The sequence below is a fragment of the Truncatella angustata genome, assembly GCF_020726525.1.
Source record: "Truncatella angustata strain MPI-SDFR-AT-0073 chromosome Unknown BKA67scaffold_1, whole genome shotgun sequence".
NCBI classification, from domain to species: Eukaryota; Fungi; Ascomycota; class Sordariomycetes; order Amphisphaeriales; family Sporocadaceae; genus Truncatella; species Truncatella angustata.
Window position 1 is genome coordinate 2,720,770 of NW_025763381.1, and position 15,548 is coordinate 2,736,317.

The 15,548-nt window shown below is 52.7% G+C and overlaps 6 protein-coding genes across 6 annotated transcripts; 3 read left to right on the top strand and 3 right to left on the bottom strand.

Moving 5' to 3' along the window:
* Positions 1–265: 265 nt before the first annotated feature.
* Positions 266–2,489, bottom strand: BKA67DRAFT_545492 (chromosome segregation protein Csm1/Pcs1-domain-containing protein). The gene is made up of 3 exons (XM_046101328.1): positions 1,329–2,489; positions 856–1,272; positions 266–802 (listed from the first exon to the last, which is right to left on the bottom strand). The coding sequence occupies exons 1-3, from the start codon at positions 2,239–2,241 to the stop codon at positions 588–590; spliced, it is 1,545 nt and encodes a 514-aa protein (XP_045963839.1). The 5' UTR covers positions 2,242–2,489; the 3' UTR covers positions 266–587.
* A 295-nt stretch (positions 2,490–2,784) lies between these two features.
* On the top strand, positions 2,785–4,438 carry BKA67DRAFT_25306 (ATPase). Its single transcript, XM_046095758.1, has 3 exons — positions 2,785–3,122; positions 3,182–3,464; positions 3,522–4,438. The coding sequence occupies exons 1-3, from the start codon at positions 3,027–3,029 to the stop codon at positions 4,403–4,405; spliced, it is 1,263 nt and encodes a 420-aa protein (XP_045963840.1). The 5' UTR covers positions 2,785–3,026; the 3' UTR covers positions 4,406–4,438.
* Positions 4,439–5,813: 1,375 nt separating this feature from the next.
* Positions 5,814–9,508, top strand: BKA67DRAFT_510177 (Arv1-like family-domain-containing protein; the record flags this gene model as incomplete). Its single annotated transcript, XM_046097306.1, has 3 exons — positions 5,814–7,667; positions 8,341–8,544; positions 8,837–9,508. The coding sequence occupies 3 exons, from the start codon at positions 5,814–5,816 to the stop codon at positions 9,506–9,508; spliced, it is 2,730 nt and encodes a 909-aa protein (XP_045963841.1).
* A 412-nt stretch (positions 9,509–9,920) lies between these two features.
* On the bottom strand, positions 9,921–10,348 carry BKA67DRAFT_652936 (ATP synthase subunit H-domain-containing protein; the record flags this gene model as incomplete). Its single annotated transcript, XM_046106257.1, has 3 exons — positions 9,921–10,053; positions 10,179–10,262; positions 10,338–10,348. The coding sequence occupies 3 exons, from the start codon at positions 10,346–10,348 to the stop codon at positions 9,921–9,923; spliced, it is 228 nt and encodes a 75-aa protein (XP_045963842.1).
* A 220-nt stretch (positions 10,349–10,568) lies between these two features.
* BKA67DRAFT_545506 (NAD binding domain of 6-phosphogluconate dehydrogenase-domain-containing protein) lies at positions 10,569–12,320 on the bottom strand. Its single transcript, XM_046101329.1, has 2 exons — positions 11,899–12,320; positions 10,569–11,846 (listed from the first exon to the last, which is right to left on the bottom strand). Exons 1-2 carry the CDS (start codon positions 11,941–11,943, stop codon positions 10,962–10,964), a joined length of 930 nt encoding a protein of 309 aa, XP_045963843.1. The 5' UTR covers positions 11,944–12,320; the 3' UTR covers positions 10,569–10,961.
* A 34-nt stretch (positions 12,321–12,354) lies between these two features.
* BKA67DRAFT_25495 (uncharacterized protein) lies at positions 12,355–14,259 on the top strand. Its single transcript, XM_046095775.1, has 2 exons — positions 12,355–13,138; positions 13,228–14,259. Exons 1-2 carry the CDS (start codon positions 12,826–12,828, stop codon positions 14,034–14,036), a joined length of 1,122 nt encoding a protein of 373 aa, XP_045963844.1. The 5' UTR covers positions 12,355–12,825; the 3' UTR covers positions 14,037–14,259.
* The last annotated feature ends 1,289 nt before the right edge of the window (positions 14,260–15,548 follow it).

Consider the following 15,548-nt stretch of genomic DNA (forward strand, 5'->3'; position numbering starts at 1 on the left):
CGGAAATTATTCACATCAGCTCTCCGCGTGGAGCCTGCCCGTAGATTCCGGAACTGGACAGGGGAAATATTCCTAGAGTAACCTGGCCTGAGCAGGGATTGCTGCAAGGACTTAACCACCCGCTTGGCGCTTGTGATTGGCGGATCCTTATTATACTGTGAACCTGGACGGCCGCAAACCTCATCGAGGTTTGCGTATATTGGCGGGCACTTTCTTTTCAGCGCGCTACACATGAACGTCTTGCAAAACATCTTGGAATTTAATCGTGTATTTAAGTTCCCATGACAGGAAGAAATTAGGACTATCATTGATAGATTTGTCACTAGTCTAGACCAATACCGATAAAGCATCTACTTGGACAAATGCCAATAGCCTCATTGGCCTTGATCACAGTGCTAAGGTTAGTCTACTTCGTGCGAAGACTAGATGCTGTTTCCTTTTCGTACAAGTCATTGTTCCATCGTGAAGGTGTAAACCCCATTTAACTCGTGCTGCCTTTTTGAACCAAATGTTGTGGGGAAGCAAAGGGTATCTTGCCGAAATAATCTGTCTGGTACCAAATATACTGAAAAGAACCTTGCCGTCGATTATTCCAGCTTCTCGGTCAAAAATTTCATAACCCTAGAATAGAACTTGGCGGCATGGGTTCTGGGGAATGTGATTTCCTCGGTGAGATAGTCTGGCAAGACATCCAGCAAATCACTGTCCCTGTTGGAATCCAGTTGTGGCAAGTACATAAACTGAGCTCCGTCCAGATCCTCTGACTCGTCATCCGGCGTCACTGACAGCTTGAAGTGAAGGGCTGAGGGGCCGTTAGCACTGTACGTATGTCAAGAACGGAATGGGTAAACTCACTTCCATTGCGCCCAGTCTGCAGACAATCATATATTTCTTCGTCGTTCTCTTTCTTAAAACCACGCACGATCAGTCCAGTCAAGTCAGCATACAGATCCTCTTTCACCTGAGCCGATTGAATAGCAGCCTCGGCATTAGCGAGGACGCGCTTGTCTCCAATGTTGCCCTTCCTAGCACTGCCAGGGACCTTGACACTGGCAGCTTCGGCAGCTCGAGAAGCTGCTAACCTGGTAGACAAAGTCTTGATTTCCGTCTTGGCTTCAGAGAGCGACCTGTGTGTCGTCGAGACTTTGTCCTCGAGTTCAGCCGCCCTGTTCTCGCTGGCCTCTAGTTGTTGCTTGAGTCGCTGCCCTTCCTTGGCTAACTCAGTTTGGGCAGCAAGCTGAGCTTTGAGGGTTTCGATCAGTTCATTAGCAGCTGCATAATCATGGTTAGTTCCCACTGTGAGCAGAGTCCTGTGTTTGACGACTCACTCTTGGCCCTTTCGTCACCTTGTCTCTTTAGTCTATCATAGTTGGCTTCTGCCTCTTTGACTCCTATCTCCCGCAAGTCCCGATACTTGACCTCCAGATTATCGTACTTGCGGGTTAGCTCCCCAATTCGTCTGCGCAGAGATGGGTCGTCGGCTTCGGTGTCTAAAGCGGCCATGGGGCGCACTCGACTGGCGCTGAATGGGACGGCCTGTCGATATTGCATTCTGCTCGTGCTCATGGGAACTAAGTGTGCCCTTGCTCCGGTTGAAGGCATGATATAATGTTGCATTCGCTGCACCGAAGAAACAGCGGCGCGGTTGTAGGACGGTAGGTCTTCGACTTGCTCGTCTTCGATGCTATCGTCGAGCTCGTCATAAACCTCAACAGGTTGAGTCTCTGGAATCTCGAGCGATGGTTCGGCGAGGCCCGCAGGGGCGACTTGCTGGGTCTCTGGGATCTCGATCTCGGCTGGCGGCGTTGCAACCTGAGCCTTCGGCTTTCTTCCCCTCTTGGCGGGTTGCGCAGCTGGTTGTCCTGTCTCATCGGCCATCGAGAGCTCCTCTGCTTGCGTCAAAGTTTTTGCTGCCTTTGGTGGCCGACCACGTGTGCTCTTTGGCTTGGGTCCCAGGTCGATTGTACTTTCGTCCTGAGCATCCCCTGCTGGTTCTATATCATCTGCCGCAGGGCGCTTCTTCCCTCTGGCGCAGGCGGGCGCTGTCTGCGCATTGGTGGCCTTCTCCTCAAGAGCTTTCCTGTCGGCGGTCGCTTTACTGGTAGCGGCGGGCCGCCCTCTCTTGGCTGGAGGCATCTTCTGTGCGTTGTTGTTTGGCGCGACCGGCTCGAGTATTTGGGACAAGTCTTCGTCCTCAGACTCCACCAAAGCGAGTAAAGCGGCGGTCTTCGGTTTGGGCATCTGCCTATGAAAAACAAGAGCCAACACTCACACAACAGAATGGACAAATGCTCATCCAATTGCTAGTATAAGTAGCGGTACTGAAGCAAGTAAGGAGCGTCTTTTCTGAATTATAGTCGTGGCTGCTCCAATGCAATGGGCGCGTGGGATATACTGTAACTTGGTGGTAGACACGCGACGGAACTTTAATTGCCAATGGTGGGATGCCTCGAGATGTAAACAAACCGCAATTTGGAGGTACCGGCAGGAGCAAATAGAAGCAATCGAGCCCCCAATCCAACCCCACCCACCGACCTGCCACCTCCCAGGCTTTGCTACGGTACTGTACTTAGTAGGCTTGCTAGGCCTGCTAGCCTGCTAGGCCTGCCAGGCTTGCCAGGCTCCTTCCCCCCTCCCCCCCCTATATGCTTGTTGCCCGTCGGTCGTCGACCTTCTGCGCTAAAAGATTTGCCCCACGTGCCAACATTCATTGAGCCGGAAGTTTATGTGTGTAACCTTGAAGGCTCGAGCAGCCGACGCGTCCCGGTGAGACAGACGCAGTGGCGTAACTGCAAGGCTCAAGCACAGCTAAAGTAGACTGGATTATGTAACCTGGCAAGCCAAGAATGTTCGTCCTCGGTACCTTGGGTAGGCGTTTATTGGCCTGCAACTTGGTCCATCGCCGGTAACAAGCTCCTTAAGTAATCACTTTGCATGTGTAGTGGCTCCTGCGCAGCTAAACCTTTGTGAACCTTTACTTGCTGTCTTCTCGTTGCTCAAGTTTCCGACGGCAAACTAGCGAGCAAATGCTTCCCAGCTGGTTGGATAGGTTTCTCAAGATGGGCGACCGACGGAGAGACGGTTCCAACTATATCTGGGATATAATAGTATTCCTGGGCATGGTGCGCCACCCATCCCGACTTTACCTTAGAAAAACCATCACTGACACGACTTCTCACAGACTGGCACCGCATACTTCCTGGGCAGGAACATCATATCGAGCCTCCAATCAACCCTCGCCGATCCCGAGAAAGAGAAGCACGAGCAAGCCAGAATCAAAGCAAAAGCCAATCTGCAACGGCTACAGAAATCGCGGGAATATGAGGGGGCCGATGGCGATGGCAATGTTTCCGGCGACTCTGTGCGACGAGGGCCACGGATAGAGGACTTGCAATTGAACGAGTATGAAAACATGGTCGCGCTAGAAGTGGTGCCCCCCGAGGACATTCCCGTTGGGTTTGACGGTAAGATCCTCCTGTTTCTTTCCAGGACTGTGGCGTCGCAGAACTGACGGCATGCAGATATCGGCGGGCTGGAAGACATCATCGAGGAGGTCAAGGAGTCTGTCATCTACCCCTTGACTATGCCACACCTCTATTCTCAAGGCGGATCTCTCCTATCGGCACCATCCGGCGTCCTACTCTACGGTCCTCCAGGATGCGGCAAAACCATGCTGGCCAAGGCTGTCGCTCACGAGAGTGGTGCTTCATTCATCAACCTGCACATATCTACCTTGACAGAGAAATGGTATGGCGATTCAAACAAGCTGGTCCGTGCCGTTTTCTCTCTCGCGCGCAAGTTGCAACCTGCCATTGTCTTCATCGATGAAATAGACGCAGTCCTGGGGACTCGAAGAAGCGGCGAGCACGAAGCCAGTGGCATGGTCAAGGCCGAGTTCATGACACTATGGGACGGGTTGACGTCTGCCAACGAACGTGGAACTCCAGCAAGAATTTGTGTATTGGGTGCAACCAACCGTATCCATGACATCGACGAAGCCATCTTGCGGAGAATGCCCAAGAAATTCCCTGTTTCATTACCAGACAAGAGCCAAAGAATGAGGATTCTACAACTCATTCTCAAAGATACCAAGACCGACCCCAGCTTCAACATTAACTACATTGCCAGAGTCACGCAAGGAATGTCAGGAAGCGACATCAAGGAGGCTTGCAGGGATGCCGCAATGGTGCCAGTTAGGGAATTCATCCGGGAGCACAAAGCAAGCGGGAACGCCATTTCAAGTATCGATCCCAAGCGCGTCCGTGGCTTGAAGACGGAGGATTTCTTTGGTCGAAAGGGCGGAGGCCAGATCCTCCAGATGAACCATAGCCAAGCCAAGTCATCGAGCGATGAATACGAGGATGTGGATGAGGAGGATCCACAGGAAGTCGAGATAAACGCGTAAACACTAGCTCAAGGCATGCAGGAAAGGCACTCGATTTATTTAATGGCGCGGCGTTCAAGGGCGGGTCATGACGGGTTCGCATTACAATGGACAGACTCGTAGCTGTTGGGAAACACCGTTTTGAAATCGGTTTGCGAGCGGTATTGGTTACTCGTGTTTGTGAAAGTACTTTGACATGCTTGAGACTTGGGCATGCAGTCTGGCCAAAACAATGAACAAAACTGTTGGTGCAGACGTTCGATCGGAACCATCACATATTTATGACATAAAACACGATTGCACATTTACGCGCCGGTGTCGAGAAACGGTACGGGCATGCATTGATTGCATCGGACATTACTTTGCTGGGCAACTTTAAAATCAGAGAGCTGCTGGGAGATAGAGGACACGCATAGGAAAGGGTTATGTAAGGGTTAATGGTTCAAGATTGAGTTGAGGTTGGTACGGATTCCGTATTGTGTACTCACTAAAAAAGATAAAAAAGAAAAGACTCACTAATGGAAAGTAGCGGCGGCACCCCCTGGGGAGAGGCGTCGAGCTATGGTCTTACGTTTTGATGGGCCCCGAAGCAGACCGTTGCACACTGCGCAATGTGCCCCAGCCCTGCCATCCCAGTGGGCGGGCATGTCGCCCAGACGGAGAACGGCACTGACATACGTGAGCGGGCACCAGGATCCTTGAAAAGGGATGACTCGCCCGGCGGCCCCATCAGCAGCAATCAAGATGAAGAAATAACCATGATGTGCTGTGGATGATTCGGAAACGTTCTAATGAAGGTGTAATTTGCTCGACAACCCTCTGCAATAATTACACTTTGCACTGGGCTTTCAGCTATTTGCTTCTTTCGAATTTGTGTCCAGCTGCCTCTGCCGTGTCTCGAGGCAATTGCACGATACTTGGACTGGTTTGTAACCTTGCATACATTTTGGGTAGTGCCTTGGTCAGTAACTTGGTACGGGGTACTGTACAGATCCGTAAGGTGTAACATCAAGTTGGTCCCCCAATCGGTCTCGCGACTAAGGTTAGTCTAGACTAACCTTGGGTTGCTCCTGCGCTGGGGGGGTCATCGTCTATTTCCAGAACTCCCAACGTCACTCAGAAACCACGTCTCCTGATTTGATCTCGGTTTCCACGATAACCAACTACCTTACGGACAGCACAACGAAGCACAACGACAGCACTTGTCGCCAACAACCAGTAACTTTACACGGCGGCTACTCTTAAACCTGTAACCTCAAATGCCGTTATCGTCCGCCCTCTGCGACATACCCGAGCATTGATGCTAGTAACGCATTCCAATCCGCTTCGCGCGGGAAACCTGCCCTGGTCTTTCTAGGTGACAACCTACCATTCTGCCTTGACGATGTCCGACCTCCAGAGGACATCGTCAAACAACAATGCCTCTTCAATGTCTTCGACTTCGCTGATGCCCGCCGCCGCTGATGCGAACACAACTTCACGGCCACGCAACCGAAAAGCTGCCAACAGCAGCGTCCGCGATCGTAACGCAGCCACTACCACCCGTCTGAGTCCCGGTGCCACTCCGGTACAAAGTCGTGGTGTCAGTCCGATACCGTCTGCCCGTATAGGAAGTTCCAGGCCGGCGAATAGTGGGCGCTCCACCCCCGGTAATGCGGCGTTCAGTAAAGGCCTGCTGGAAGGCGCATGGACACCAAATTGGACAGCGGTACAGGATTTCGCATCCTCATTGATAGCCGGTGGAGAAAGCGGCTACAATAGTGATATTTCACAGCCGAACAGTAGGAGCGCGAGTAAATCACGATCAAGAGTATCCTTGTGGAATGCCTTTGGCGGTGGTGGAAGCAGCAACGACAGAAAGCTTCCCGAAAGCTGGGGACCGTCCCCACCAACAAAATCGTCGAGACCCAGGGCAGGCGATATTGCTGCAGGCTCGGTAGAAGAGCGAGAGGCTGCGCTTCGGGCTATGAGGACAGCTAGTGTGCTTGAGAGTTACGAGGGTGTCAATGGAGGTCTCGATGTGGCAGGGAAGTACAAAAGGAGAAATTCTGATGAGGGGGTTTCGGGGACCGCCAGCAAGCCACCCGTTGAGGAGCAGCTGGCCTACCTACACCATGTTCAACCGAATGATACATATGCCGGAGTGGTGCTTCGATACCGGTGTCAGGAGCAGGCCTTTAGAAAAGCTAACGGTCTATGGTCGCGGGACAATATACAGGTGCGCAAGCACTTGATGATTCCCGTAGACGCTTGCGAGTCTAAAGGCCGACCTTGTGATCCGCCAAACGTCTATTCCCACCAGGTAGACCACTTAGCAACGACACCCCAGCCTGAAAGTTTTCTCCAACGGGCACCGGGAAGCTCGCACCAGCCGGCTTTGCATGACGATTTTTTTACTTCGCGCAATGGCAAAGCACAGTCTCTCCCAGAAGAAGAAGAACAGCCTTGGGCCCACGTCCGATGGGTGAAACTCGACTCGGTCCAGCACCCAGTCGAGATCGTGAGAGTATCACGAAAAGCCATGGGTTTTTTTCCGCCAAGAAGGAAGAAGAGTATTCACACAATCTCGACGTTCTCAAGCCCACGCCAATCCCTCGACCTCTCACGTGGTATATCTGCAATCCCCACCGAGCATGGTTTAGACAGTCCAGGGCGCATGCCAACTCGGCGACAAAGCTCTGTGAGTGGTCGCCCAGTCGTAGGGAGTCTGGGAGCATCGCCTTCTGTGGGCAGAAGTAGAGGCAGTAGCGTCAGTCAGACCGACAACGTACCGGCCTGGATGAAACGGCCGGGTGGCGTGGGATCCATGAGTAGAAGTGTCAAGGCGCCGGGGCCAGCTAAGGACTACTTCAACACTTGGGCGAATAAGCGCTTACCAAAAGGGTTCAACATTGATTCCATGCCATCAATGTCGGTCATGGGGTCTGAGTCGGCACATTGGGGTTTCACCAGCAAAACCGACGAGGGCGCGCCTTCTGGCATTGTGGAAAGCCCATTCGAGGATGGTAGAGACTCGGTGCTTGTGGCCAACAAGCAAGGCATTGGCCTCGAACAAGCTGCAGCAACCGTCGAGAACTGGTTGCGTGGCGCGTGGTCAAAACGTCCTGCGACACCAAGACTCGGGTCGACCCGAAGACTTGGGGACGAATTGGATCTCATCGAGTTGACAGACACTAATAGTGACGATGGAAGACCAAGGACACCTCTACGAATGCCAGGGGAGAACCCGTCAAAATCGGGTTATTTCGGCTCGACTGCGCTTACTGAAGGGGAGAGCAGCAATGTTCGCGGGCGGCCAGCAGGTCAGAAGGGAAAGAAGGCAGACTGATGTGTCTGAATCAGCCTGGCTGTGATTCGGGGATCTAGACTATTTTTATACTACTGGATAGACAACTCGATGACTATCGAGCGATGTTTGGGCATTCAAGGCGTTCAGGATGGCGGGAGTTGTTGCTTCTGTGCTAGCATTCACCGATAAGGCGGACAGCAGAATATAATCAATCTTACATCATTGTATCATGCACTTCTCGGGATCCTCGACTCCTTGATCTAAGGGTAAACAAAGTTCACTGCATGGGGCCGGAATCTCTGGGTTGGGAAACCTGCAAAGTTCGGGACTGTGTATGTACGGAGCATGTATGGAGCTCAATAGCTTGTTGTTCAGGGGTACAGGCCGCTAAAGTTTTTAAGTGCTGCCGGCCGAGGGGAGGGGGGCGACGCGCTGCATGATGCATTGGACCTGATAAGGCGAGCCGATTCACTGACGTTTCCCGCTGATCGGAACCAATCCAAAGCACTCTGGATACTCCCTCTTTCCCTTCGCCTGCGACAATCGATAGAATCACAGAAAGCAACGATGCCGAGGTAGCCGGCGCTTTCCCCAGTGTTAGAGTTCTTTCTTTACTTTTGTTTTGCTTTTGTCCTCCCACCACCACAACCGTGGGAAGGAGGGTTAGCCTCTGGGAGGAATTATGCCAATCTGCATCGAGTGCCGCCACCCGGTCAAGACGCTATGGACGCAGTACTCGGGCGCGGGCGACCCCTCGAGCGGTCACAATATCAGGTTGACTGTGTGCAAGAACTGCGGGCGCTTCTGCGATAAATATGTCGAGCATGATTTCGTCGTCTTGTTTATTGACCTGGTCTTGATCAAGCCGCAGGTACGTGGGCTTGGTTTTTTTTTTTTTTGTTCCCCTTGGGGATTTATAAAATTATAAAAAGCAGAAGGGCATTCACATCACGGCCAGTGCCAGCACATGGATTATTGACCACGACAATGAGAAGAGCTCTACACTGTCTTCGCTCAGAAAAGAGGTGGAGGAGGAGGACGAGGAGGAGGACGACGACGACGACGAGTACAAGAATACGGGCCTCGGGGGCCCTGCCCTTGCAATGGGCTCGGCGCAAACCATGAAACGAACAACAGATGGCTAACGTCTAGTGCTCGTGAAGGTATACCGCCATCTACTCCACAACACGCTGATGCGGGACCACGACCAGTTCGACCCTTCGATCGTTCGCCTGGGCACGCTGCTCCTCCTGTTCGACGTCTACCTGACCTGGGCGCGCATCGAGAAGCAGTCCACCCCGGCCCCGGGGAGCCACAGTAACCTGGGCAGCCTGTCGCAGCAGCCGATCGTGTTCCAGTACCTGTTCTTCCTCATCCTGTGCACGTTCTCGACGCTCGCCTTCCACCTCTCGATCCGGTTCCTGACGTCGTCGCCCTTCTCGCCGCTGAACCACCTGGGTCTCATGAGGACCTATTCGCGGCCGAATTCCGTGTCCACGGCGCTGCTTGTCAGTTCTTCGACGAAGCTGTTCCCGATACTCATGGTCATATGGGACTACGACGTACCGGCCGCCGCTAGAAGCTTGGGCTGGGCAGTGGTGCTGAATAATGTAGAGGCGCTGAAGATACTCCTAGATTGTGGCTATCCCGCAGCTTTGGTACTGGCCGCCGCCGGGGCTGTGAGCAGGTGGGTGGTAGGCCGGATGATCCTGTGGATGGTCGGCCTGGAGGGCGTGGACGGGGTCGGCGAGAGTGGCGTTGCGGCCGACGGTCGAGCGCTATGGGCTGCGGTGCTCTATATTAGAGATTGGGCAAGTAGTCTGGCGGTTGGGTGACATCGGGGATCACCAGTGCAATGAAATCATTCAGACTTGACATGACGCGCCACGGAGAGCGTTTCAGCCGCATGAGCCAGATGATAGTGGTGTGTGATAAGCAGACTGGCCGCATCTATGGAAACTGCAAACCCGCTTCCTTGCCGCGGAGCGAAACCTCAATTCATGTGCTGTTCTCTTCCCGTATCATATATCGGCTCGTGCGGTGCAGTCCGCTTCGTCCAAACCCAACGAAATCAATACCATCTTCCCGAACGCCAAGTGATGTAGACATCTGGCTAGATAGAGTATGTTACAACCAGAAGCCCATGGCCATGCCCACAGCGCTTCTTGATCCTTTGCTGTGCGCAGCTTCCTCTCGTCCCCTCCTCGGCGTGCTTCCTTTCCGGTTGAGGTAAACCCCCCCTACCCTCTATTCATGTTCAAATCCCATGCGGACGTTTGGGTTCTTCGGTGCGATGAGGGGGTTGAGTTGTGCCATGAAGGTGATGAACCACATGAGATAGCAGGCGATGAATGCGATGATCAGAGAAGAGCGCCACGTCCTGTTTCGCGGGCGCGGGAAAGACCCTCAGACGTCAGCCAACGCATTCCACTTGACTGCCATGCAGTTTGGTCCCGTCGGTCGCTGCGGCGACTGGGTTCCGGGGAGGGGGTCAGAACGACTCACGTCTGGTTCTCACCCTTTGGCGAGAAGAACCATGCGCCTACGCACATGGCTGCCACAACGACGAGGCCGAGAAAGACGCTGCCACTGCATCCCGTATATTAGCTCATTTTCCCCGTGTGCTCTCTTCGTGGGAGGCTACGGCGGGAAGGGGGCTCGTACCCTCCAGCCATGATGTTCGTATGGTATGCTGCGGCGTTGGGGGAATTGGTGGTTGAGAGAGAAGAGGCGACGTTCGAATGTTGGAGCTTTTTGGTTTGCTACCTTAGAAGCTGCCTGGCAAATGACGCTGGACACTTTTGGCGACTGTAGGTAGTCTAGCTGCTGCAGCTGCAGGTTACCCGCAAACACGCTCGCTGGCCGACTTCCATTACAGGTGGGCAGCTTAGTCAGCCAACAGGGGGGTTTCATCCATGACAAGCTCTACAGTCTATTGTAGAAATGTCTTCCAATATTATGAGTACTAAATGCTACTACATGTCGTTAAAGTCTAGAAATCCTTTTGAACTCGGAATTTACACTCTTGGGCAACATTGCGTCTGTTACTTTCTATATACAGACACATTTGGGATTGTTTGGATCGAGGCAATGGAAGCCACAATGCGTTTGCTACCTTGTTTGATTCAAGACCGTTGGGTCTCCTCCTCATAGTTACATCAAAGTATCGCCGTTGTGACGCCGTGCAACTCCGCGACAAATGAGCTGCAGCTCACTTTCAGAGACGGGCCCGTCCCCTGCGTCGCTCATCTGTTCGTTTATTCGGACCATGGCTGCAGTGTAGTTTGCTTAAGCATCGTTCTCGTACTTCAGTCCCGCCCTCACCCGGGCAGCGCCGTAAATGCCGGCAATATCACCCTTTGCACCCCCAACTTGCTTCTTGACATCTTCCAAATACCCCTGAGCGTTGGCCGCATTGTTTACCTCTGCGCCCACCGACTTCGCAATGCTCTGTGCATGGGTGGCATCCTTGATGGCGTTATCTACGCTGAAAAGAGGCTCTTCCATCTTCCAGTATGTGCCCTTGACCATTCGGTCTGCGTAGCCCGAGTACACCCCGCCAAAGAGCGTGTCCACGAAGTTCTTGAGAGGCTCGACGCCCACCCCCGACTTTTCTGCCACGGTAAATGCCTCGCCAAGCTGAGCGACCATGTTCAGGATGAAGGTGTTGCCGATGAGCTTCAGCGTGGACGAAGAACCATAAGGTCGGTCGGCAAGCAAGACCTCAGCCTTGCCCATCACGCCGACACTATATGGCTTGAGCTTCTCGATGACCGCCTTGGGGCCGGCGGGGACGAAGATCAACTGGCCGGCATCGGCGGCAGGTGGTGCGCCAAAGACGGGCGAGGCGATGAACTCGGCACCCGCCTCGGTTACCTTCTTGGCCAGACGCTCTGTGGTGTCCGGGTGGATGGTGCTGCACTCGACAAAGAGCTTCCCGCTGACGTCACCCGTCGAAAGGAATGCGTCGATGTTTTCCTCGACTGCCTGGTCGTTGCTGAGCATGGTGAAGATGACATCTGCGCGCTTGAGGCCATCCAGAGGATCGCTGACAACCTCGGTCTTGCCGTTGCCGATCTTGGCTGAGAGCTCATCGGCGCGCTTTTGTGTACGGTTGTAGATCAGGACAGGCTTGTCCAAGTTGCCCTTTTGTGCGAGGTTGGTGACCATGCCCTCCCGGATGTCAGTGGTTTGCCGTCGGGGAATCATGAACACATCAACTTACTCGGCCCATGTTTCCCAGACCTACGAAGAACAACTGAGGGGCCATCTTGAACTGTTTGAAAATAAGAGGTATGGCTTGACTTATATGAATTTGCAAGAGATCTCCTTGCGCTCATGTAGTTTTGAAGTTGCGAAGGATTTGAGTTTTATGGAAATCTGACGTCTGTACCAAAACTTTTTAGCTCACGGATAATCAAAAGTCTTTATACTTTAGTGTTTTGTGATGGAAGACGCTGCTGATAGCTTCAATTGGGGCTAACTGTGTAAGATGATGATGGGGGATAGTTTCTCCTGCGGCTTAGTTATGAATTCACCGTAATTACGAGCAGTGCGGAGCTCCGAATTTGCCCAACTTACATCGACAAAGTACTGCGTTAGTGAGCATTCCCCTCCAAGGACTGTTTCGTATTATACGATATGATTCGGAGTTTTTACTCAGATATCAACTTTCCGTCATGAGTGCTGGGCGCTATTATGCCTGCCAAGCCGGCAACGGCGGGTACGTCATGACCCGGCTTCCGGCTATTACGCAAAGGGCCAGTTCGGCCGGACAGTTCCCAGTAACATCAAATCTCCATTTCGGTTTTCGTTTGATACGCCATATGCAGCGATAGATGATTGGTTGTTACTGAGCCTATCGTTGTCGTTGCAAGATATGCCATCTGTTTCGCAAATGGATGCCGAATAACTTCGACCTTCTGACAGCCTGAGGCCGTTCCTTGATCCCCAGCACTTGCTACGTCGTGAGATTCGATTCAGTTCGATTCGATAGGCAAGAGATTGACTTATCGGTATCTTAAAGCACCTCTGTCACCAAGTGCTCCGATCTCTTCGATTCCGGAGTCATGCCCTAAACGTTCAAGTCAAGGTTGGGGAGTGACTGACATCTCACGCATCCATCTATATACAATAGCTGTGCCTGTAGACCATGACGATGCTATCGAACAGAATGGTCAACGCGACTCGTTGGGTCAGGTCTCGGAAACCTTGGCTCTGTTCGTGGACCAGACCAAGAAGATCGCTCCATCTCGCTCCACCATTTCTCCTCGACGACTATACTCCTCGTTATCAACTGCTCAGCTCAGTCGATGCGGCAAAGAAGCGCACGAGGGCGTATGCGCACTTGCGAAACTGTAATCTTTGTCCCAGACTATGCAACGTAAATAGGTATGAGACCACCGGCATGTGTCTCATTGGATCAAACGTGAAGGTCAACGTCATCGCGCCGCATTTTGGTGAAGGTAGGCTGCCCTGTCACGGAAGAAAATGAGCATAGGAATTGCACCTACCCTGGTTCCGCGTGGTACACCGAGCTGACCGACCAATCCAGAGCCATGTATCCAAGGGCACAACGGGTCGGGCTCGGTCTTTTTCTCTGGCTGCAATTTGCGCTGCACGTTTTGCCAGAACCACGACATTGCCCACCAACGCAACGGAATGGACCTCACGCCCGAGGAGCTAGCGGAGTGGTACATCAAGCTACAGGACACGGGCGGCGTGCACAACATCAACCTGATAACGCCTGAGCATGTTGTTCCCCAGGTCGCGTTGTCCATCCTGGCAGCGCGGGACATGGGTCTCAAGATTCCTGTCATCTACAACACCTCTGCCTTCGACTCGCTCGAGTCGCTCGAGCTCATGGATGGGCTCGTAGACATCTACCTACCAGACTTCAAGGTCTGGAGCAAGGCCGCCAGCCAGCGCCTGCTGAAGGCCGAGGACTATGCGAAGACGGCGCGTGAGAGCGTCAAAGCCATGCATGACCAGGTCGGCGATCTGTGTTTTACCAACGACGGCATTGCGAAGAAGGGCGTCCTAGTCCGGCATCTGGTCATGCCGGGCAAAGAAGCAGATGGGGAGTCTATCGTGAAGTTTCTGGCGGAGACGCTGGGCCGAGACGTGTTTGTCAACATCATGGAGCAATACCGGCCTGCGGCACACGTGGGCAAGCCGAAGCGTAGGAGAGTGGTTGACCCTGGCGGAGTTGAGGCGGGCATGAAAGACAAGGAGGAAGTGCGATATGCAGAAATCAACAGGGCGGTCACGGAGCAGGAAGTCAACAGTGTAAGAAGAGCGGCAGAGAGGGCGGGGCTCTGGAGGTTCAATGATCCTCCCCGGCATGAAGGGTTTGCTCTTTGATGCGTGGAATCGTGGTTAAGATGCTGCGATGTATGACCATTGAGTACGCAAGGTTTTATTATGATGCAAGTTTGCATGCATCACTGATCAACACGCAATACGGGATAGCTGAATTAGTCGTAGTGCTCCAATCTTGGGGTCTCTTTAGATTTGCACATCATGGAGCATGTTCACAGATGTCGTCCTGCACAGAGGGTCTGCTGATGGGTCAATTCATCACTTCTGTCGTCTCTGCATATCCGCAAGCAAAACTCAAACAACTATGCTAGCTATTTAAAAGCCGGGATAAAGACATTTATGGCGGAACAGTGCTTTTAGAATAAAGTATTGACACTAAAGTCGGTGGAATAAGGAGAGCTAATTCGCAACCGCCTATTTCGATAGCTCTGTCTTGAAACTGAAGACTCATGTCTGATGTATTTCTAGGTTACGACCGACTGTGGCCTTCAATGCTGTGAGTAGAACTTATTCACTAGTCTCACAAAGCCGCTGTGAAGGGGTTCCCATATAATATGGCACGAATCTCGCCGTCTAATTAGCCAAAGCGCCAGAACCTGGTTGACGAGAACACCATACGCTCGTATCCATCCTGATGTATCAGTTTGAACCCGGCGAACGTCCTTACAATATCTTCCACTTCCCACCTGACCGATTTGGACAACATCAACACGGAAGTAGAAGACACAGCACGCCATAGCACTGTACAACCAAAGACTCGATGCGTGTTGCCTTCGAGCCTCGTTCATTGGGATTGCTCCATCATGAGCGTGAATGTCTCCTTCACCGCCTGAATTCAGAGAATGAACGGACACTGCATCTTTACCACCGACTGGTACATTTTGATGACATCATCCCTGAGGCTGAGGGCAAGCAGCGAGAGGATACCGATAAGGAACAGCAGTGGACCAGGAAGCAGATGTGGATAGCATCGAATATCAAAAGGCGGTCATGCTGCGACTGGGCCAGGTTCATGTCGAAATCCGAAGCCGAGAGTGCTGGTTTACCGTGTGGGAGAAAAATGCGGAATCTATTAGAACAGACTCTTCTCGATGGGACCGGGAGCAATCCGCAGAATGGCCAAGACGCGGCTGTGATGATATAGGGCCGCCCCGTCCATATACTGCAGCTGAAAATTGTTCTCTATCCTGGCCGCTCGCACCGCCACCCATTCTGATCCTCAACTGTGATGACGAGGTGTGCGGTCAGAGGAGAGCATCGGAGACCGCAATGTTATCGACACGCCAATCACCTTCGGGCGTGCCCTGACGTACATTCTTCGACGAGACAACTGCCTGAAACCAACTCAGGCAACACTATCAGCACAAAAGTCAACACCGAAGAGCAGTATGAAAAAGAATGCCCTCTGCCCGGGAGCCAATCAACACTCAGAAAATGTGTCTCGACCAAACCCCATTTTCTTCTTTCCTACTTGGGCCGCAAACGAAACGGTCTGCCTTCTCTGCAATTTTCTTGGAGTGATGCAGCGAACAGGGAGTGTGGTCACCAATGCGT